This window comes from Abramis brama, assembly GCF_963993115.1.
Source record: "Abramis brama genome assembly, chromosome: 5".
In the NCBI taxonomy this organism is placed as follows: domain Eukaryota; kingdom Metazoa; phylum Chordata; class Actinopteri; order Cypriniformes; family Leuciscidae; genus Abramis; species Abramis brama.
In genome coordinates this window covers 7,530,351-7,553,063 of record NC_139967.1, presented here as the reverse complement: position 1 = coordinate 7,553,063, position 22,713 = coordinate 7,530,351, and the positions used below count along the sequence as shown (strand labels likewise).

Here is a 22,713-nt window from a genome sequence, read left to right as displayed (position 1 = left end):
CCGGAAACAAATCGTTTCACATCCGCTCTGCAGTCTACATCACTGACTGATGTTTTCACATTTTTAGGGTTTATGTTTAAAAAAAAAAAATCACGCAAAACAGTGGTTAAAGATTCATTTTGGCGTTTCTGTTGCAAGCTACGATGAAGGTAAGATAATTCTGCTCGTTTCTAAGACATTAGATGGGCGTTTAAACCGAATAAAATCAGTATTCATCACTGACAGGCTCATGTTCATTCATGGCTTGTTCCAAAGTGTAGAAATATTAGTTCGCCCTAAAATACTATAGTAACTATAGATATTACTACACAACTGTCATAAACAATTAACAACACAGAAAATGTAATCTATCTATCTATCTATCTATCTATCTATCTATCTATCTATCTATCTATCTATCTATCTATCTCAAATGTTTATCATAGTGTCTGTCTGTCACAAATGCTTACCATAGTATCTATCTATCTATCTATCTATCTATCTATCTATCTATCTATCTGTCTGTCTGTCTGTCTGTTACAATAAATGAGATCTATCTATCTACATACATCTGTTCATACACACACATACATTCATGTAATGTAATTCATGAAATGGTTTATCTTTCCTTCACCCAATAATGAAATTTCTGTCATTGTTTACTCACCCTTGTATTTTGCGAAATGCATATGACTTTCTTTGTTCTGTGGAACATAATAGGAGTTATTCATAGTTATATGTTTAAGCTGCATTCCATAAAATAAAAGTGAAAGGTTACTTTTGCTGTCAAGCAAGATTTTCAGCGAAAAATTAAATTTCAGCCTGTTCCTCGCATAACGATACATTGCTTATAGTGCGACGTAGGAATATAGTGCAAAACCTGCTACTGTTTTTTTTCTTAAAATGTCATTCATGGAGTATGGAGTTATTTATTTATTTATTTTGTATGGAAGAAAGCGGCTCATTATTAGCTGTTAAACTCAGTTTCCACAGTGTGAAGTTTCCACAGAAGAAATTACAGTTTTTCTCAGTCGCTTTGGTGCATTTCTCACATCACTATTTACATTTGCACAACAGTTGATGCAGTTCTCAAAACAATTAGTACAAACTGCAAAACCTAGTTGATAACCTGCAAAAGCGTGTCACTTGCTCAAAATGGATAGCTCATTCCTCAAAAGCAAGTATTCATGTCAATGAAAGTGTCAGTGTCATCAAGATGAAAAGTCCTGACACCATTGTTTATGAACAAGATAGTCAAATGGCTTTGTCATGTTTTCATTATGACAGTTTACTCTGTAAATGTTTTCCAATGCAAAAAAAGTCAGATCTTGGTGACACTACCTGAAAATGCTCAAGACAGCACTATATACTATTTGCACAGCCATTTGAAAAATACAGTAAAGTTACACATTACTGTATTTAGTAAGGTAACTGAGTACAAGACACTGAATATGTATGTTTCACATTTTTACTGCATATGCTCTTTGCAATTCTAATTTGTTCACAGCATTGTGCAAAAGAAAAAATACACCCTTATTTACAACAAACATAAAATCCCTTTGGGTAGAGCTGTGCACAACTGTAAACAATATTGCAGTACATATTGGAACTGAACATACAACATACATAGTACTGTAATCATTCATGCACATCCAGACGTTCCTCATCAGTGAAAGCTGAGATTCACCTGAGAGAAATTGTTCAATTTAGGAGACATTTTCAGGAAAAAAAAAAAGATTTAAAAAAAATGTGTAAAATTTGCTTGACAGATTTTGACAACTAGTTCAACATTTTTGTATGTAATGAATCAAGCAATGAAATGAGGACTATTAGTTTTATATGGAATGACTATTCAGCATTCACAAGTATAGTTAATTTTGACTGACATGACATAAGCAAATGATAATGTTATAAAACAGCAGATAGTTGTATGAAAGCAATTGATGCATGTCCAAAAGCATTTGCAATTTGTTGGAAGGAATGAGAAACTGCTACTATGATGTGCACAAATGACTAAATGTTGTGGAGGTTGAACTAACTGTTGTGCAAATGTAAATAGTGATGTGAGAAATGCACCAAAGCGACTGAGAAAAACTGTAAGTCCTCTCTGAACTGTCTCTTATATACAGTTGTAAACGAAATTATTCAAACCCCATTGCAAATCAGGTTAATTAGCAAAATTTACAGACTTTCCGCTGTTTGCAATAAACAAATCAAACAAAAGTAATCGAAATAGATCAACACAACTAATGTTTCAAGTGGTTTCCCCAAATTCAACTGAAAATGCAACTTTTAATGACTTCTGCAGTCTCAAAATTATTCAACCCCTTCATGGCAAGCATCTTTGGTGCTTTTTGCAAACCTGATTTGCAATGAGGGTTGAATAATTTCGATTACAACTGTATATCACAATTTAATCATCTACACATTTCCTATTCTATAGTGTGTATACTGTTCATGCTCTTATATGTCACAATATCATGTTATGTTCTGAATTATTCTATACAATGTCATTTTGCACAATTTTATTTTAATTGTTTTATGTACATTTTTCTTAAATCGTAACTTTGTGTTTCTTTTACAAACGTACTTTCTGTTTCACCCTAGTTTTGGAGCTCCTGGTGATAAAGCGGGTGCCATGCAGAGACGCCACAGCAGCAACACCGAGGGCATGCCACCAGAAAGGTTGGGTTTTACTCATATACTCTAAATATCTTTACAGTTTTAAGTATAATTTTAAAACATCATTTTATCAGGATACCAGCATTTGTGTTTGATGTTGGTTGTCCCTCCAGGGTTTCTAGCCTGAACCATCCTTAGTCAGCAAGCTTTACCTGTTAAGTCTCTGTAACTTGACAAGTAAGTTCAGGTATTGTTACTGAATTAAATCACTGAGCATTAATTTGACAACAATTGTTAACTGCATTAATTAAAGCTATAAAGCACATTTCTAAGGCCTCTAAATTAACATAATAAAAACTTTGCTGAAAAACCTGTTGTACACAATCTCCTACATCCCTTCTGTCATCTGATTGATAATCTATACTGTTTTAGCAAGGAAATGTCTGTTTAGAAGTATAATTGTAAATATGTCCACCTTGAGGTCTTTTTGCTGTGAATTTAGGAATAGCTTTAATGTTGTTAGTAATATTTGAAGATGAACACATGATGGACTGAATCAACTTAGGGTTACTTGATTATCCATACCTTGTTTTTTTCTAGGAAATATTTTTTTCTAAGAATTTAAAAATGATCTTACTAAGAAATATTATTGGCGGATATAGAGTGACAACTGATATTTATGTGTATTTTATGTAAGAAGTCTGCTATACTGTTATAAAAATCTTATTTATTTTCATGAGAAGCTATCAGATTTTCATCTTACTGTTTGGCCATATAAATATCAGCAACCGTACCAAATTGTATATTCTGCTCCGATTGGGCCTCTGAATTAACTTTTTTTTTTTTTTATTCATGTATATTCTCCTATATCATACTACATAAGCCATAAAAGCCAGATGTATCAAATATGTATCAAATATTTTGTCTAAAGGTTCAATGAACTGTTCCACTTAATTTTTTATTTTACTTTTTCATTATTTCATGTCAAGCTTTACAGAGTTAACATAAATTAACAATAAACAACACTTTTACAGCATTTATTATTCTCAGTTAATGTAAATTTCATCAATAATACACATTTAAAATTGTTGTATAAAAAGCTGTATCTGTTAACATCAGTTGATTCATTAATTAATTAATAAATGCTATAAAATAAATTGCCCATTGTTAGTTTTTGTTAGCTAATGCTTTATTTAACAACTATATATTAATATTTACATTTACATTTACACACAGTATAATTATCTATTACAATAACACTTCCATGTAACGACACTGAATTTTTTATGTAGTTGTGTTGAAGCCCATTAGCCCAGTGGCCAAAAAAACAAACAAACTCTGCTAATGATTTAGTCGAATACGTGCATTAGGTCTTTCAGTGCAAATGCAGTCTGCTTTCTTGTCTTGCTGCAGGAACAGGAGTCAAACTCTCGGTTCAGAGAGTAGTCTTGATGAAGGAGGAGTGTTTGACTGTCTGAAGCCAGACTCTCCTACATCGCCCCAGCAGCTTTTCTCTGGTCTGGTGGGCGTCTCTGCAGGGAACGTGTCCTCAGCTCCCTTCCAGTCTGCTGGAATGGTTCTGGGTTCTCCACCGGACGTCTTCATTCAGATGGCGTCCTCTTCACGGGACGAAAGCTCTCACCGGACAGAGAGCCCAACTTATCTTCCTCGCCCTCCTCCGCACCATCATCATCATCACCACCATCTTCATCATCACTCCGGCCAGCACCGCTCTTCTCTCCTGCATGCGGCCACCTCCGCTGAGAGGCACGGGAGCAGAGATGATGGAGGTGAGAGATGTGTTCACAACACCACAAATCACATGATCCATTGAACCAAACTGAATCAACACTGAACTGATTTCAACTGAATAATGTCTGTTTACTATTGTGTTTTTAGAGCTGCTTTACAGCAGAATTGAAATCTTTTTGCAACACTGAATCATATTTTTCCTATTTATCACTGTAAAGCTGCTTTGAAACCATCTGTATTGTATAAAGCACTATATATATAAAGGTGACTTGACTTGTCATGAACAATTATAGTGTAATATTACATACTCTACCGTTTTATTATTAGAATTTAAAATAACTGTTTTATATTTTAAAAGAAACTTTCAGCATCATTACTCCAGTTGTCAGCATCACATGATCTTATAGAAATCATTCTAATATCCTGATTTGCTGCTCAATAAGCATTTTGTATTATTATCAAAGTTGAAAACAGTTGTGCTGCTTAATATTTTTGTGAAAACCATGATACTTTTTTCATGATTCCTTGATTAATAGAAAGTTCTAAATAACAGCATTTATTTGACATTATGAATGTCAATTTAAAAGGATAGTTCACCCAAAAATAAAAATTCTGTCATCATTTACTCCCCCTCCACTTGTTCCAAACCGGTATAAATGTCTTTGTTCAGCTGAACACAAAGGAAGGTATTTAAAGGTGAACTAAGTAACTTTTTTTACCTTAAAGGCACACTGTGAAACTTTTCAACCTTCATAATATATTTCCAAGACCCTTGTGATGGTACATCGACTTACAATAGGTTGAATGACACGTCTGCCATAGCCTGACGGGGTCTGTATCGCTTTTACTGGCACTACGTAACTTCGGGGTTCGGGTAGTAACCCAAGCACAAAAAGAACTACAAAATTCGACTGCTTTACGGCATACGTCACTTCCCCCACCACTTCGTCAAATTTGGACGTGAGAGGCCAACCAGCGTTTGTTTTCGGCTTTCGTGCGTATGTTTTTGTCATGGGGCTGTTTACACCTGGTCACTTCATGCGTTTTCTCAGATCGGATAGCTATCTGATCGTGAAAAGACCAGGTGTAAATGCCCTCCGAAACGCATTCAAGACGGATTTGAATCCGATCGCTCAAACCACTTCAGGAGGAGGTCTGTGCCGCATTCCAGACGAAACTGGACAAGTGTAAATGCATCTGGTTGTTGAAACCACATGTAAATTATACTCCTCTCAAAAATGCTAAAAATAAAAACGTGTGAGAGCGTGTTATAGGCTATATGTTATAGACAGATATGACGACGTTACTGGAACACACATCACCGCAGATGAGCAACTGAGCATAGTCATAAAGAGAACGTGCAAACTATCGCAAATCAAAGTGAAAGTAAGTCGCAGACGCTTATCACACAATCATCATCATTAAAAGTAAAGACATGAAATGATCTTACCAGGGCTGTTACTGCTCTCTCTTATTGCAGTCTTTGATTTTGAAATTTTAGCTGATGATCAATAAAATGCTGTTCATATCTGTTGCTTTCGGTGACGTGCACTCCATTAAATCTGCATACAGCGCGGGAATTGAAGATCGGATTTAAATCCGTTTCGCAAAAACACATTTATGTGACCAGGTGTAAATAGAATCGTTTTGATAAATCTGATAGCTATCCGATCTGAGAAAAGGCACGAAGTGGCCAGTAAATAAATCTCTTATTTGTAAACTTGTTTGCATTCTATGTTGTATGTTGTTGCGCTTGCTTGTAGTATGTTTTTTTTATAAGCTGTTCATTCATTTATTGCTGATAATTAGACCAGTCCAATAATTTCCACATATGTCTAGCTAGCTTTCGATTATCAGAGCTGTTAACAGACGGGGGTATTTACGACAGTGCAAGTATTCCATAGCGACTCTAGGGGTCGCTGTTTGACAAAAACACAATTCCTTCACAGTGTGCCTTTAACCGAACAGCTTCGGAGTCATTGGAATAGTTATATGACTTTTTTCGGGTTGAATGGTGGTCGTCTCGCACCCCCCAAGTGCCTGTGAGCCGAAAAACCACCCTTGCAACTTTGAGCCGGTCAGGTCTCACGGTGTAACGAATTGCTTTACGTTATTTAGTCAGACTCTAATAAATATCGTTCTTGTTGATGGACTAGTAGACATCTTCAGAGGTTATCTGTGCCTGTTCGATGTCCAACGCTTTGTAACGCGTTGTGTCAGGAGGAGAAATAGGAATAGCTCACAGATGAAGTTATTACAGAGACCAGACAGACTCACGGAGGCGATTGGCATCTCACAACTTGCACTTTATTCCCCAATCGAACTCATGTAACTGTCTGTCACCCATTCTACCATCCACAGCTTTACTTGATAAACAAAAGTAGGATAAGAATGAGCATCAAACTGAAATAACCCGCATACATGGGGTGTTCGAGATGCACATACAATACAGACTGCCGACAGTTCAACAGGGCGCGCGCAGCTCTTAAAGGGGCCACACCTTATTTCCACTCATTACAGCTTCCATCCTACTGAACAGGTACCGGTATAGAGGCAGGGGGGTAATCGAGCACTCGATTTCCGTACCACCCCCGGGAGCCGCCATTGGCTAACAAGCCTTCACCTGCTGTTAGCATCCCATTGACTCCCATTCATTTCGTCGTCACTTTGACAGCGAAAAACTTTACATCTGAGGCGTTTAAAGACTCCATTTGTCCATTATTTCTAAAGAAACACGACAATGTATAAAAGGCTCCATTACCTTGTCTCTTACGTTATGGCCCCGTAGAAGCAGTTTTTGTAAAAGTAGGCTAACGATTGCGTCATAACCACGTGACTCTCTGGAAATTACCGTAGAGACAGGAAGAGAAGCTCGCAGTCAATCGGGGGGACGTGGAGGCATAAAGTCCGATAAAGAGAGAAGCCCATAGAGAGTCATGACGTTGCTCCTGCTCCTAGCTCATGGACAGCTCCTACTCACACTCTCCGTCTCTGCGGGATTTGGAAGAGAATGGTTCAGATTTCGCTTGGCACAGCTACTAGAAGACTTACAACTGTCAGACAGGTTGCTCACGTCACATCCACGTCGTCAAGCTCAGTTTGAGTCTGCGCAGTACGCTCAGCCATCAGGAAGTGAGGGCTTCTAATTTGCTTCACTTCTCTCCGTTGAAACCTATGGGGTCGCTGTGTCCAGTTTATATACTGTCTATGTATAGAGGGCGGAAGGGATCAGGCTGTGAGTGCAGAGACGGCTCTGCGCGAGTGGTATTTACGACAGTAATGTTAAATACAAGTACTCCACAGTGACTCTAGGGGTCGCTGTTTGACGAAAACGGAAAGCTGCATAGTGTGCCTTTAAAAAAAATGTTGGTAACCAAACAGATCTTGGGCCCCATTGACTACCATAGTAGGAAAAAAAATACTATGGTAGTCAGTGGGTTTCAAACATTCTCCCAAATATCATTATCATCCCAAGACATTCATACAGGTTTGTGGAACAACTTGAGGGGGAGTAAATGATGACAGTATTTTTATTTTTAGGTGAACTATCCGTTTAAGGCATCTTCACTGAATAAAAGTATTAATTTCTTACAACAATTACTGACCTCATAACTTCTCACATACCTGCCTGTTCGCAGGTGACGATGCCTCTACACCTTCTCCTGCTCTCTCTGAGCTCAAGGCCGTGGTCACGTGGCTTCAGAGAGGATTCCCTTTTATTCTCATTCTCCTTGCTAAAGTCTGCTTTCAGCACAAGCTCGGTAGGTTCAGTACACTATGAGCTGCCTTCGCTGTTGAATGCACGAGTCAAAATCACAGCTGTTATCACTGAGATTGTGATATGCAGTTCAGAGCAACTGATCACTGATGTTTTGTTGGACCAGAGATAATTAATATATAATATAAAATGTAATAACTACTGTGCATTGTTGTTCAGAAGATATGTAAAATGCAAGTTGAAACATGATTCTCTTTGTATTCCTCAGGAATTGCTATTTGCATTGGAATGATCAGCACATTTGCCTTTGCTAACTCAACGCTGAAGCATCAGGTGGCATTGCGGGTGAGATATGTTTGATTCATCGTTTTATGCTCTAGTTAAATTACTGGCTGTTCTGGTTTCTGCATTTGCTCATATACACTAGGAAACATTTGCATTTGCCCTCAAGCAAGACATATACAATACCGTTTAAAAGTTTGGGGTCAGTATGATTTTTTTAATGTTTTTTTGTGTGATGTCAAAACTGAATTTTCAGCATCATTACTCCAGTCTTCAGTGTCACATGATACTACAAAAACAGAAACATTTCTTATTATTAACAATGTTGAAAACAATTGTGCTGCTTAATATTTTTGTGGAATTCTTTGATGAATGGAAAGTTCATTAGAAGTGTTTATTTGAAATTTGTAACATTGCAAATGTCTTTACTGTCACTTTTGATATATTTAATGTATCCTTGCAGAATAAATGTATTAAATTCTATAAAAAAAATCAAACCGACCCCAAACTTTTGAACAGTAGTGTATACGTAGTCACTACAGTGGGGTTTTCCTGTAAGTTGCATTGGATAAAAGTTTCTACTAAATAACTGCTTTCATAAAGGTCCTGTGTGTGATATTATTTTTTTGTACAATTTTCTTATTATATCCAGTGTAATGTGCAACTAGCTCTCTGATGAGTGTAAACACAATGATCTTGTGCTTTCAACGTTACTCCTTTTTTAATTAGTTCCTAGCCAGAATGACACTGCTGCATTAATTCATATATGACCAGTTGTTCTGCTTGGTACGTGTCATTGTGATTGTGTCATTGTGTATTTTCAGGAGGAGAGATCTGTGTTTACCACTCTCTGGATTATGATCTTTCTCGCTGGCAACATTGTGTATGTGTATTACACCTTCAGTGTTGAGGAACTTCACAACAGGTACAGTCCAGAGTCACTATTGTAACTGATTATGTGTATCAAACATTCATCTATTTTATGTTATCCTGCATGTTCCAAGAATGTTATGTTTTTTTGCTTTATACGTTTGAAAAATTTCATTTACTTCATGTTGTCATTTTGCAGCGTGATCTCTCATTTTATGTTTGTGTATATCAGCATTTGTGAGTATTTAGCTTTCCATCATTTTTCATTATTCACATTTGAACCAGCTTTTAAATTAAAGCATTCACTGTTTTCATTTTTAGTAGTTTGTTTGTTATTATTTCTTATTTACTACCATTTAAAAGTTTTTTGATTAATTTAATGCTTTCTCTGCTGAATAAATGTATTAATTTCCTACTGACCCCACATTTTTGAATGGTAGTATATCCTAAATAAATATTCAAAATGTATATTATAAAATCACATTATTTGTAGTTAAATTATATTTTTTATAAATTACAATATTAAGAAACATTTAAAAAAATAAGTTTTTTTTTTCTCCCCAGCCTTATTTTTGCTAAGCCAAACATCAACAGCTTTGATTTCTTTGACCTGATCTGGGCTGTTGGAATAACAGATTTTGTGCTGAAATATTTCACCATCGAGCTCAAATGCCTCATACTGTTCCTCCCTAAAATGATCCTCGCATTCAAGTCCAGGGTAAGATGACAATTTTTCACGTTACACTTCTTCAATGTACTGTACCAAGTCGAATACTACAGTCCTACAGTATAAATGTCTTTAGAATATTGGTCAACCGATATGTCATTTTTACTAACTGATGACCATACTGGTATTTATAAAGCAGAATGGCATATAATATATCTTTCCACAATAGTCTGGTGCACACTGTAATGCACACTGCACACTGTAAACCACACTGTATGGTTAAACCACAATGCACATTGTAAACCCGAACAATGAAATTAACCAAATGAAATGAGTTTATTTCACTCAAATATTACTGAAAGTTCATTGCACTTAATAGAAAAAGGTTAAGTGAACTCAATAACTGATTTGAATAAGCTGAACTTAAACTGAATGAGTACAGCAGAGTTCTAGTTCCAAGAATGCTTTGCATCAGACTGCTTAAGGTGAGTAAATATTGAAATTAAGTGGTTTTTTTGTGTTTTTGCACATGATGAATATAGGGAGAGATGTGTTAGTGTTGTGAAGGGGTTTCTGTTATGTTGCAGTGTTGCAGGGGTTACCGTTATGGTGAAGAGTAGATCCTGTAGTTAGGTCAAGGATGGACTGCAAAAATATAGCTGGCCTCATGGGATAGTAATGTGCGTACTTCAGAATATCGGCGGAAGAAGTAGATCATCAGGGGACTTTTTGCCTACTGTTTTTTTTTTTTTTTTTTTGAATACTACTTTTTTGGCATACTATTTTTGGCATACTATATAATAGGGGGAAGTATTTGATTTCGGATGCAGTGTATGTATATGGGATGTTAAGCACATGCAGGTGATGGTCTCTTTGTTATATTATCACATGCATGTGTGCTATTGCTAGCTAGCAGCTAATTATAAATTATTTGAGTTAACATGATGTTTATGCAATCAAATTGTATGACTTTAGCTTAGTCAACATTTCAATTAATTTGCAGTTAACATGTTTGCGTAGTACAAAATCAAAATTTTAAAATCTACTTAATCTCAGAGTTTGTTCAATTAAAAAATTGAGGCAAAAGATTGCCTACATTTTATTTATTTTTTTAGCTCTGCCAACTGTACAGACTACTGCAAAAAGCAAACCTTGTTTAATGAATGTTTGATTCTTCCTCTGGCAAATAAAACATCCTCTGAAGTCTTCAAGGTTTAGAGTTTTAGCACGATGTAGAGCTACTGGATAAATGGATAATCAATTTTTTTTTCTTTTAAATAGAGATCACGATTCTCCCACGATTCTGAACAGACAAGAGACAACTAAACAAAATAACATGTAATTTACTAGAAGTCCTGACACAATGTTAATTGATGCAGTCAAGAAGCAATTTAGAAGCACCAAGTTACTTTCAAAAGGATTTGCTCTAATTTTGTTCACTCTCATAGACATCAGTGTTTATATCCAAGATATAAACTTTTATCCCAGTACTTCTGTGAAAATTAAAATATTTGTAACCGAAATAACGATGCTGTGTGGTTTTAAAGACTGTTTGTGAAGCTGTTTCATACTGCTTTCTCTAGGTCAGCAGCAGCGCCCATGCAGATTTGTATGTTCCCGTGTGATTTTGTCAAAGGTTTAATAGACATAGACGAATCGTTGTCATTTAGGAATGATATCGCATGGGTGTTTGAATCGAGATTGTGGTCTTTTAACGGTTAACCGTGCAGCTCTAGCGTGATGAGATTATGGTCAGGGAGGATTTCCCCGGTAGCTCCATTCAGTTTCAAAGTACCAGTTCAAACTGGGTGCAACTGGCAAGTTAAGGTGAAAAAAACAAAATAGTGTGCCGTGCCACCCTGCCTGTGTGGTTGGCTGCTATGAAGGCAGTGTGTGAGCTCATTGGCCCACTGGGGCTGGGATGAGGTCATCTCTCTGAGGAACACTCATGTACACAGACACGCACATACGCTCTTACACAATCACCCATTCATTGGAGTGACAGTACGAGTCTATTACAGCAAGAACCGCTCTGTAAACACATCACACTCTCTATAACATAGAATAATCAAACGTGCATTTGTTGGACTCAAACACACACTTTGCATCCACATCTGCTAAAATAATCTGATTTGCACATTTTCTGTTCCTCTGAAGCTCTGTTCCAGGAACTTACCGTTGTTCCTGCCCATATTACACTTCCAGCTATTAACTCCAACTCCCAGTCATCTCCATACCCACCCGCTGAAACCAAACACACACTTTCCACCTCTTGTATCAAGCCCAGGTGGCACTCTTTCAGGCAATGATGTCATGGTCAATGTGTCAGGCTTTCCGCTGACTTTCCATGCCCAGCATCACCACAACTACAAAGACACAACACATACACATGCATCCATACATGTCAGTATAACCTCTCACATAATTGCTTCAGCAAGCCTGTGCATGTCGGTATGAACTCACACCGTCCATAACACTTCAGTGCACACGTATATGAGGACTGAGGAATCAATAATCCTGTTTCAAAACCTATCGTGTGGCTTTGTTGTCTACTACCAACATAGGCACATAGAAAAAGATTGTTTGTTTTATTTTAAATTACTATTGGCAGAATAGTGCAATTGTAATACTATTTTAATAATTTGATACTCCTAATTGATATGTAAGCATTACCAAAAGCGACAGTAAAGACATTAAAATAATATAAATATTTATATTTCAAATAAATGCTTTTTTTAAAACTTTCTATTCAGAAAGATTCCTGAAAAAACTGCATCACGGTTTCAGCAAAAATATAAAACGGTTTTCAACATTGATAATAATAGGAAATGTTTCTTGAGCAGCTTTTCTTGATGTTTCTTTTTACCGGCCAGTTGCTTGCGATGTCACTTTGTAAAGAAACACTGTGCGTCTATAGACTTAACACTTAAAGGGTTAGTTCACCCGAAAATGTAAATTCTCTCATTAATTAGTCACCCTCATGTCGTTTCAAACCCGTAGTCTTACTTTGTTCATCATGGAACACAAATGAAGATCTTTTTGATGAAATCTAAGAGCTTCCTGTCCCTCCATTGACAGCAACGTCATTGCAACTTTCAAGGCCCAGAAAGGTGGTAAAGACATAGTGAAAATAGTCCATGTCTCTACAGTAGTTCAACCTTAATGTTATGAAGCGATGAGAATAATTTTTGTGCACAAAAAAACTAAAAGAATGACTTTATTCAACAATCTCTTCTCTTCCACATCATTCTCCATCGTTGACGTAGTGTAAACAATGCAGCGCTTCTGGGTTCTACGTCAGAACGCAGGCTCACTAGTGCTTCACTAACCAACCAATTGAGTATTATTTTCTTCCAAGCTTGAAGAAAATACAACCTAATTGAACTGTCAACATTGACAATTAACACTTGATTATGACCGAAATCAATTATTTCTTTAATTGTATTTCTCTAAATTTGCAGCTAAAAGAAAATCTTAAACATCATTTAACATGACTTGAATACAGCATTTTGTTTATTGAAATTGATGGAAATGGGGGTCAGATTCAAACCCTTGCCTCCCATATGAGAAAAAAGTTTTTTTTTAAAGAAAAAATCTGATGTTGCCCTTAAATAAATTAAGCCATTTCCCACCCTGAGGACCTCCACCTGTGTTTGATAATTGTTTCTTTACTGTTGTTTTGAAGTCACTGACACGGCTGTTAAGACTAAGAGGAAATGAGCTGCTCCCCCATGATGCAGTTGGACCAACTTTTCAGTAGTTGGATGAATTCCAGCTCCAGTTTGTCTAATAGTGTGAGCGAATACAGGGCTGCAGGGACTCTGGCTAAGATGAATTGCTTGCGTGCGGAGGTTACAGATCTCCGTCAGTCAGCTAGCAAGCTCCCCAACAGGGTGATTAATCGCTGTCAGGTGGAGTCCAACAAGTCATTATGCATCTTGTGTTGTGACTAGTGTCAGGCAGTCAGCACTTGATGTGGGTGATTATGACTTCAGACATTAATCTGGAATTGCAATATGCGATACAATAAACAAATGGTTTCATGAGTCAACTTGCTTGGTTCTCAAGGAAAATGCACACACAAATTAGTATTAATGCTGAAATGTGTATTGCTCAACTCAAACTAGCAACAACAACTAAATGCACAGTGTTTTCAAATTAAAATAATATTTTTTACTAAATTAAATAATGCTGTAAACATACAGAGAGCCCTGCCATCTGGTATTATTATTAAAGGTTAAAAATAACAACTCAAATGAAATATAATGTGATTTTTACTAGGCTATAATAACAACATGATCATTTATCATTTTAATGATAAATACAAATATAATAAATATTTAATATAGTGCACATATTTAGCAAAATACTCCCCTCTCTAGCCAACTAACGTGCAATCGAACGGCTTTCCTGGGGTAAATGTAACGTTATGTGACATTGTTCTCCAGCTGTTTTATTGACCTTTCCCCAGTTGAAAAAAAACCCCCACTGATTGATCGATATTAAGTATGAGGCATAAACATTTTGGTAAGTTGTACTGTATCTTTAAACACCTATATTGTTCATTCGATATATGCATTCGATATATGCTTACAACTACCGTTTGTTGAGGATGTCAAGTAGGAGACAATAACTTTATTAACCGTGCACTTTGATCTTTAAAACTTTGCAGACCTTTTACATTCACAAACAGCTATATTACAAACTGCATGAAAGGTAATATTTGAAAAAGCATAATATGGGTTCTGTAAACAAGTTATCACTATATACAATTATAGATGTTGATTTAATTTTATAATTTACATCCATTATTGTTTATATTGCCGAATTATTTCAGTTACAAAAGTATCTATAAATATCATAACACAATAAATATTCTGCCTGAACAGTTTTTTAATAATTGTGTCTTGTCCCTGTGTTGGATTATACAGCTTTTTACCATCTACCATCACAGTAGATGTTGGTGTAATCACCATTTCAAGTTTTATTTTTGTTGGTTCCTTCATGTTCAGTGTTTTCAGACTTGATTTTAGGCTTTTTGATCAAAAACCACTTCTACACATTCAGCCACACTCGACTATAATCTGACAGTTATAGGTCACTACGGTGTCTGCAGAGGCTCTAAACCCAACTAAAAAAGCCTAGAATAGAAAATTATGAAATATAATGAATTTTATACAATGGATAAAAAAGAGAATTCACAATGGGGGCATGTTTGCAAAGCATTTTAAATATCTGGTGTATTTTTGTAATTTTCTTGGGCTGTTTTTGTCTTGATAAGCAATAAAGCTGTCTATGCTTTAAGCAAGAGGCTTTGTTAGGTATATTTGAAGCATTCTGTCCTGTTGTTCTCTATCAGTTTAGACGCAGAGGCTTCACTGCATAACGTAGCTCAGCGTGAAAGTGTTGCCCTTTGACACTGAAGTTAGATGAGATTTACTGTTATCCCGCGACTTTGAAAATGTTATGATTAGGGATTGAGATGGGTGGGCTTGTTATATTTTATGTGGGTAGCAGGTGTACTGCGTTTCTGCCAGTTTTGTTTGCTGCGCAGTAAATTGGCAAGAGAGCACAGAGCGCTGGACTGTGGCCATTTTTCGGTAGAAGAACACCCCCCCCCCCCCCCCCACAGCACCTTTAAAGCTTGAGGATAAGATGTTCACAGTTAATGAACGAACAGATGAGATAAGACTGGGATCATGTTCAAATTCAGCTAGAGGAAGGATGTGTGGTTTTTTAGTGTTGTCAACCTATGCCGGTGCTTGAGTGTCGCTCAGTTTGTAAAGGTGTTGTTTAACAGTTGGCCGGCATAGCTGGAAGTCTTACAAGCATCATTGTGAAATGAGCCTGTTTGGGTTTATAAACATTTAGTGGATAATAATAATAATATTATACACATTATTATTATTATTATTATTATTATTAATATGCTAGCTGTTTTATATAATGAACAAAACATTTATTTATCCTGCAAGCCTCATGAATATGTATAAGTATATATCATCTCGGATGATTAATTTTTAATTATGTTAAGACTTTATGATTTATTGAAAATTTAAATAAATAAATTTAAATTATTATTATTATTATTATTATTATTATGCTATGTGTTTTATCCATAAGTATATTGTTTCATATGACTAATTTGTAACTACGATGAGCCTGTATGATTAAATAAACGTTCAGCGGAATTTATTATTATTATTATTATTATTATGCTAGCTGCTTTATCTGATAAACATTTAGTGGAAAGTAAGAAATAATAATAGTAGTAGTAATAATAATAATAATAATAATTATAAATTTGTCCACTAAAGGTTTATTTAATCATACAGGCTCCTCATAATAAACAATGTATCATTATTGTTATTATTATTATTAATATGCTAGCTGTTTTATCTAATGAACAAAACATTTATTTATCCTGCAAGCCTCATGAATATGTATAAGTATATATCATCTCAGATGATTAATTTTTAATTATGTTAAGACTTTATGATTTATTGAAAATTTAAATAAATAAATTTAAATTATTATTATTATTATTATTATTATGCTATCTGTTTTATCCATAAGTATATTGTTTCATATGACTAATTTGTAACTACGATGAGCCTGTATGATTAAATAAACGTTCAGCGGAATTTATTATTATTATTATTATTATGCTAGCTGCTTTATCTGATAAACATTTAGTGGAAAGTAAGAAATAATAATAGTAGTAGTAATAATAATAATAATAATAATAATTATAAATTTGTCCACTAAAGGTTTATTTAATCATACAGGCTCCTCATAATAAACAATGTATCATTATTGTTATTATTATTAATTTTATGCTAGGTGTTTTATCCAATGAAAAAACATATATTTATCCCAATAGCTTCATGAATATGATGTAAATAAATATTTATCCCAATAGCTTCATGAATATGATGTAAATAAATCATTTTGTAAGTACGTAAATTTTTTCATATGACTACTTTTTAATTATGATTAGCCTGTAATATATATTATGGTGTGTGTGTATATATATATATATATATATATATATATATATATATATATGAAGAGTTCAGATGCAAAAACCTCTAAGTGCCATCTGAAATTTTCTTCTAGAATGATCATTTTTATGAAGCTTGTATATTTAAGTTCAGTAATTTCACTTAAATGGCAATTAATAGGAAATTTCCATTGCAATTTAAGTGAAATTACTGAACTTAAATATACAAGCTTCATAAAAATGATCATTCTAGAAGAAAATTTCAGGTGGCACTTAGAGGTTTTTGCATCTGAACTCTTCATATATATATATATATATATATATATATATATATATATATATATATATATATATATATATATATGAGAGAGAGAGAAATATGTTACACATTATGTATAAAACCCATTACATTTATGAGGCTTGTGGGATAAATGATACTGAAAGTATATTGTTTCAGATGATTGATTTTTAATTATTGAACTGATAGTCCTGGTCATGGATCAATCCAATGTTATCGGTTTGCTAAATTACACAGTCTAGCATTTCACACCAGTTACCACAATGATTAGAGATCTGAATAGTAGACTTACTAATATGAATCTTTTCTTTGATTTAAATCCTTGGTGGGCACGTCTGACATCTGACCTGCTCCACCACTTCAGAAGAATTCGTTCATATCTGGACAGAGACTCTGAGTCTATATCAAGGGTTTAGTTTGAGAGGTTTGAATCTAGATCTGTATCTTGTGTTTGACCTTTCAGGGGAAGTTTTATCTGCTCATAGAGGAGCTGAGTCAACTTTTCAGAGCTTTGGTTCCCATACAGCTGTGGTACAAGTACATCATGGGTGAAGATCCATCTAGCAGCTACTTCCTGGGGGCAACGCTGATTATCATTTACAGTCTTTGCAAGGTAGTCTATCTGATCTTGCCTTTTCCATGTAACGTTAATGCTGATGTCATTCTCCTTTTGTGTTTTTTTTTAATTTTATTAATTTTGATTCTTTTGTTGCAGTGTTATATTTTTCAAACCTTTTAAAAAAGACCTTAATGTGCACAAGATAAATTTCATGTGGTGTTGCACTTCAGAGCCTTTCAAAATGTCTTTTTCAGAGCTCATTATTCAGGCGATCTTTTCTGTACGTGTGTGTGTGTGTGGCGTTAAATTTGCATTTTTGTTCCGTTTCAGTCATTTGATTTGTGTGGAAGAATATCTGGCATTCGAAAAGCATTCGCCATTCTCTGTAGCTCACAGGTGAGTGCTTTGTCCTCTGTCTAGGCATTTATTAAAGTGAACAATAAACAAATATGTATAACAATTGTATATGTATAACAATAAATAACAGTAGTTTGACTTGGAAATGTCACTGAAGATGCTCCAGAAATGTTTCGGCTTCTGGTTCTTTGGGTGTCACTTTGTATGTGCATCATCGTTATAATAAATGGCATGTACTCTTTATGAAACATTCAAAAATATTAAAAAACATAGACATAAAATTACTAAAAGTACTAAGTACTAATGTACTACAGTGATATTAACAACAAAGTTTTATTGAAAGCCCATTTTGCCAGCGGTGAAGTACCACTTTAAATAACATCTATGGGAACAGATCTGCACACTCTCAACTTCATGAGATGCTCTTTAAACAGTATTGAAGGAGTATCTGGTACCAAATTCAACATGCAACTTATTGATGATGCAAACCATGTACAGGCAAGCAGATGAACCCAGAATATAAACATAATGCACAGTTTCTCGTTAAGCATTTCTCCAAAGAAAACCATTATAAAGAAGACGCTTAACCATTTAGCACATTGCGTTCATATTCAGGGCTCATCTGCCCGCCTGTATATGCATCATCAATAAGGTGTATACTGAATTTGATCTTTTAATATCACTGTTTTAGTACTCCAAGGCACTTAAAGTGTTTTTCACCTTGAGCGTTTTAGAATGTCCCGCTGTTTTTAGTGATTGAAATACTGCATATGGATCACAAGTGCCCAAACATTGATAACAATAGGATATATTTCTTGAGCATCAAATCATCATATTAGAATGATTTCTGAAGGATCATGTGACACTAAAGACTGGAGTCATGATGCTGAAAATTTAGAAATAATCATTTTAAATAGTGATAATATTTCACAATATTACTATTTTTACTGTATTTTATTTATTTATATAAATGGCTGTGCATGTGTTTCACAGAGTTACGGTACGAGAGCCAGTTCTCAGCAGTGCAGTGAGGCTGGGGATGTGTGTGCAATCTGCCAGGCTGAATTCAGAGAGCCAATCGCACTGCTCTGTCAGGTAACAGACAATGACTCACTAATTCCAATAATATTACACATATTACAGGGTCAGTACAGTGACCAAGGAAACTATTAAAGTGTAACTTCGCCGATTTTCAACCCGCTTTGTTTTGTTGCAGTTACAATGTCTGTTGCATATGAACAATGTTCACTCATTCTCCGTGTTACCTGGACTGAGAAATTCACGTTTATTTGTCATCTGAAGTCCACTTTTGACAGCTAATTTTTCCCTCCTCTCTGTTTGGCCTAAAACTAGTTTGAAATGATGACTACAAACACAGAGGTTTTTTAGATTTTCCGTCATTGCGTTCTGTCCATATTTTCAATTCTTTGCAGCCTTTAGTCACTGCCTACAACACGCTGGATCCTTCACTGGAAATCAATAGTAACTCACTCCTGCTAAACGTTTACTCTTTGAATTCTTGCACCCAGGAACAATACAAGTTGACATCATTAGGACTAAAAGTTTGCTAAGAAGTATTTCCTACTAAAGCAAGGCGCTATTTAACTGTAATCATAGCAGACTGGGAGTAACCTTGGACAGTAACATGCCCAGTGCATTATGGGTGTTGAATTTTTTCTACCTATTTGACAAACGAGAAGACGGCAGCCTTTTTTCTCCATTTTCTAGTCAGGTAGCCCCGATTAAATAATTTTTTTTGCCTTTCTACTGTATAGGCAGCCAAGTTTTATTGAAAGCCCATTTTGCCAGCGGTGAAGTACCACTTTAAAAAACATTTATGGGAACAGATCTGCACACTCTCAACTTCATGAGATGCTCTTTAAACCGTATTGAAGGAGTTCCTGTGTGGTAAATGTGTTGTCTTTCTGCAGCATGTGTTCTGTGAGGAGTGTTTATGCCTGTGGTTTGACCGTGAGAGAACGTGTCCGCTGTGCCGGTCTGCAGTGGTCGAAAGTCTGCGTAACTGGAAGGATGGGACAACGTCCGCACACTTTCAGATCTACTGAACGGAGACCCAGCTGAATGACAAAGGTTTTCTGGTCCAGTTGAATCAGATGAAACATGTTCACCATGCATAAAACGTTGCTGTTCGTAATGTCATATGATGAAACATGGCCGTGTACTGTAGGGAAGTGGGACAAGATGTTACATTGTTGAATGTACAATAGCATTACATTATGTCTGATAGCAGAGTTGAAAAAGTGTGTTTCGTCGTCTTATACATGCTTTTCAACAAGTAAAACTTGTTGAATTTTTAATATTATCATTATTAAGCATGATAATCAACTGTTATTTAACACCTTTTTTTTGTTTTATCCAAGCTATTAAACTTAATCCAGAGTCAACTGTTTTTTGCAATGGTCTAAATTGTTTATTAAAATGAAAATTCACAAGACATAATGCTTTAGAGCAAGTTAACCATGGGAAATTTCACTGTGGTAAAAGCATTGTCGTCTCATTGGTTTATTTATTTAAAATCATGACAACAGTAATATGATAAAAAACAGTGATGGTGAATTAATAATTACATTTATTAATAATACTGAATAAGTTATTTTTCAGCCCAGTTAATTTGCCTAAATGTCTAGAGTTGTCTGTGTCAGGGTTATTATCCTTAAATAAATCTAAAACTATTAAATAAATTGCTGTTCATTGAAATAAAACTGAAATAAAATAAAACATAAATATTAGGTGAAAAACTAAAACTTAAAATTAGAAATGTTGCCTTGTCAATAAACTGAAATAAATTTAAGTTGAAGCACTAAAGTTATTAACTGGAAATAAATAAAAACTGAAATCAAAATAAATTAAACCTAAAATTAACATGAAAACTAAATATATAAAAGTAAAAACTAATTCAGAATATTCATAAAACTTAAATAACACTGCTGTGTATATTTAAAGCCTTTTTATTTTCATAAATGACAAAACTCACAATATCAAAATAGCAGAGGTAAAACATGTTTAAAACACATGGTAGTAACGTAAACTATAAAAGATCGTAGCTTATGTAAACATCAGTAGCATGCCCTTTGATTCACATTTCGCATGAAATCTCATTCATGTCACATTTCTATATTAACACTGACACAAACAATCAAGCCAGAAGCCCTTTATAAAAAGTCCTAAAAAAAGATTTGTCTTCATCTGTAAACAACATCAAGTTCAAATACACTTAAAATCATTCTACGGTATAAATATGCTTTCCATTGAGAAGAGTACAGTGTTAAGGACAATCAAAGTAATAAATATCTCATAAAAACCACAAAGAAACAAAATCACAGCTCAGATATCGAATGGCATAGTCACTTACAGTAGCTTATAACTAAATGTTACAGTGCATTATGCAGAGGAGAGGTTTTGGTAGTAGTGTTTTTTTCGTAGCTCTCCTCTGAAGATTGACCGTGATTGATCGTGTTTTAATCATTTACAGCTTTTGCATATCCAAAGCACCCTCTCAACTTTTACCAGCAACAAGAAAAACTCAACTGCAAGGTCATCAAAGTTGAGGCAAGGCTCATATTGCCATAAGTGGTAGAAAAGATTTCCTCGCAAACGCCGAGGGACAATGACATCAGCCTTTTATTTAGAAAGATTTCCCAGGAGACACCGCTGGGTTTGACTGCACTGACCTTAAGACTTCTAACCAAACAAACGCGTACCAAATGACATCGGCTTGCCATGCTTCGGTAATCGAGAAGACTTCGGGATGAAGTATTGGTTGTTATGAAAGTGATCAGCACGCTTGTAATGTACAGCACAGATGCGTCTGCTGTTTGCATGTTTCCATTACTGCAACACTACTGCAAAAGTTGTGAGATATACATGGATGAGAAAACATTGACCCACTGTTTGCATGGCAAGTTTCTACAGTGCGCAGACGTGACCGGCACCTTCTCCTCTCCGATAAATCTGGAGCGGATCGTCCCAAGAGAATCTGAAGATTCATCTAATGGGGGGAAAATTGGGAATTAAGCTGATTTAGCACTATGTATCAATGCACAGAAGTTGCAATCAATGCAAAAAGCTAATTAAATGACATGAATTCAATATAAATCTCTACACTATTTTGTTAAAGATTACTAACTACTTGTTGGATCTGACTTTTGATGTAATACACAAAATGGTGTATATTTTGCGTTTAATTAATAAGTCGGGTTCCAATAGAAAACAATATATTTTTAATATAGCAAAGTTGCATTTTAAGTTTTAGACTTACTTTTTACTTCTAGCATCTTCCATTTACTTGAGCAAATCAATAATGACTTTGACATTTCTACTTTCCATGATAGTATTTTGCATGTACCTTCAATTATCAAACTGTTGAAAGCATAAATCATAAATACTTTATTTACATTTCACTGATGTTTAAAGCCGTTTTTAGTCACATTAGTCTGCAAACTGAATATAAAGTCTAAATTGTCAATCTTAAAAGTTTAATTTCAAAAATATTTTAGCCTATAATCTGTAGTACCTCCTCTTTATAAGCAATTTGCCAAAGTGTACATTATTATTGCTATTAATACAAGAATGCAATATAACGTGT

At 35.0% G+C, this 22,713-nt stretch overlaps 1 protein-coding gene across 1 annotated transcript; it reads left to right on the top strand.

Annotated features, from left to right (window-relative positions):
• The first annotated feature begins 10 nt into the window (after positions 1–10).
• Positions 11–20,517, top strand: rnft2 (ring finger protein, transmembrane 2). Its single transcript, XM_084113359.1, has 11 exons — positions 11–149; positions 2,587–2,664; positions 4,015–4,391; positions 7,992–8,114; positions 8,340–8,416; positions 9,178–9,278; positions 9,788–9,941; positions 17,655–17,804; positions 18,081–18,146; positions 19,101–19,202; positions 20,039–20,517. The coding sequence occupies exons 2-11, from the start codon at positions 2,618–2,620 to the stop codon at positions 20,171–20,173; spliced, it is 1,332 nt and encodes a 443-aa protein (XP_083969485.1). The 5' UTR covers positions 11–149; positions 2,587–2,617; the 3' UTR covers positions 20,174–20,517.
• Positions 20,518–22,713: the final 2,196 nt, after the last annotated feature.

What these genes read in the sequence shown, in the direction of transcription:
- rnft2 (XM_084113359.1), top strand. Translation starts at nt 2,618, where the DNA reads ATGCAGAGACGCCACAGCAGCAACACCGAGGGCATGCCACCAGAAAG. An exon ending in GAGGGCATGCCACCAGAAAG is followed by an intron (nt 2,665 to 4,014) that starts GTTGGGTTTTAC and finishes GTCTTGCTGCAG; the next exon opens with GAACAGGAGTCAAACTCTCG. An exon ending in AGCATCAGGTGGCATTGCGG is followed by an intron (nt 8,417 to 9,177) that starts GTGAGATATGTT and finishes GTGTATTTTCAG; the next exon opens with GAGGAGAGATCTGTGTTTAC.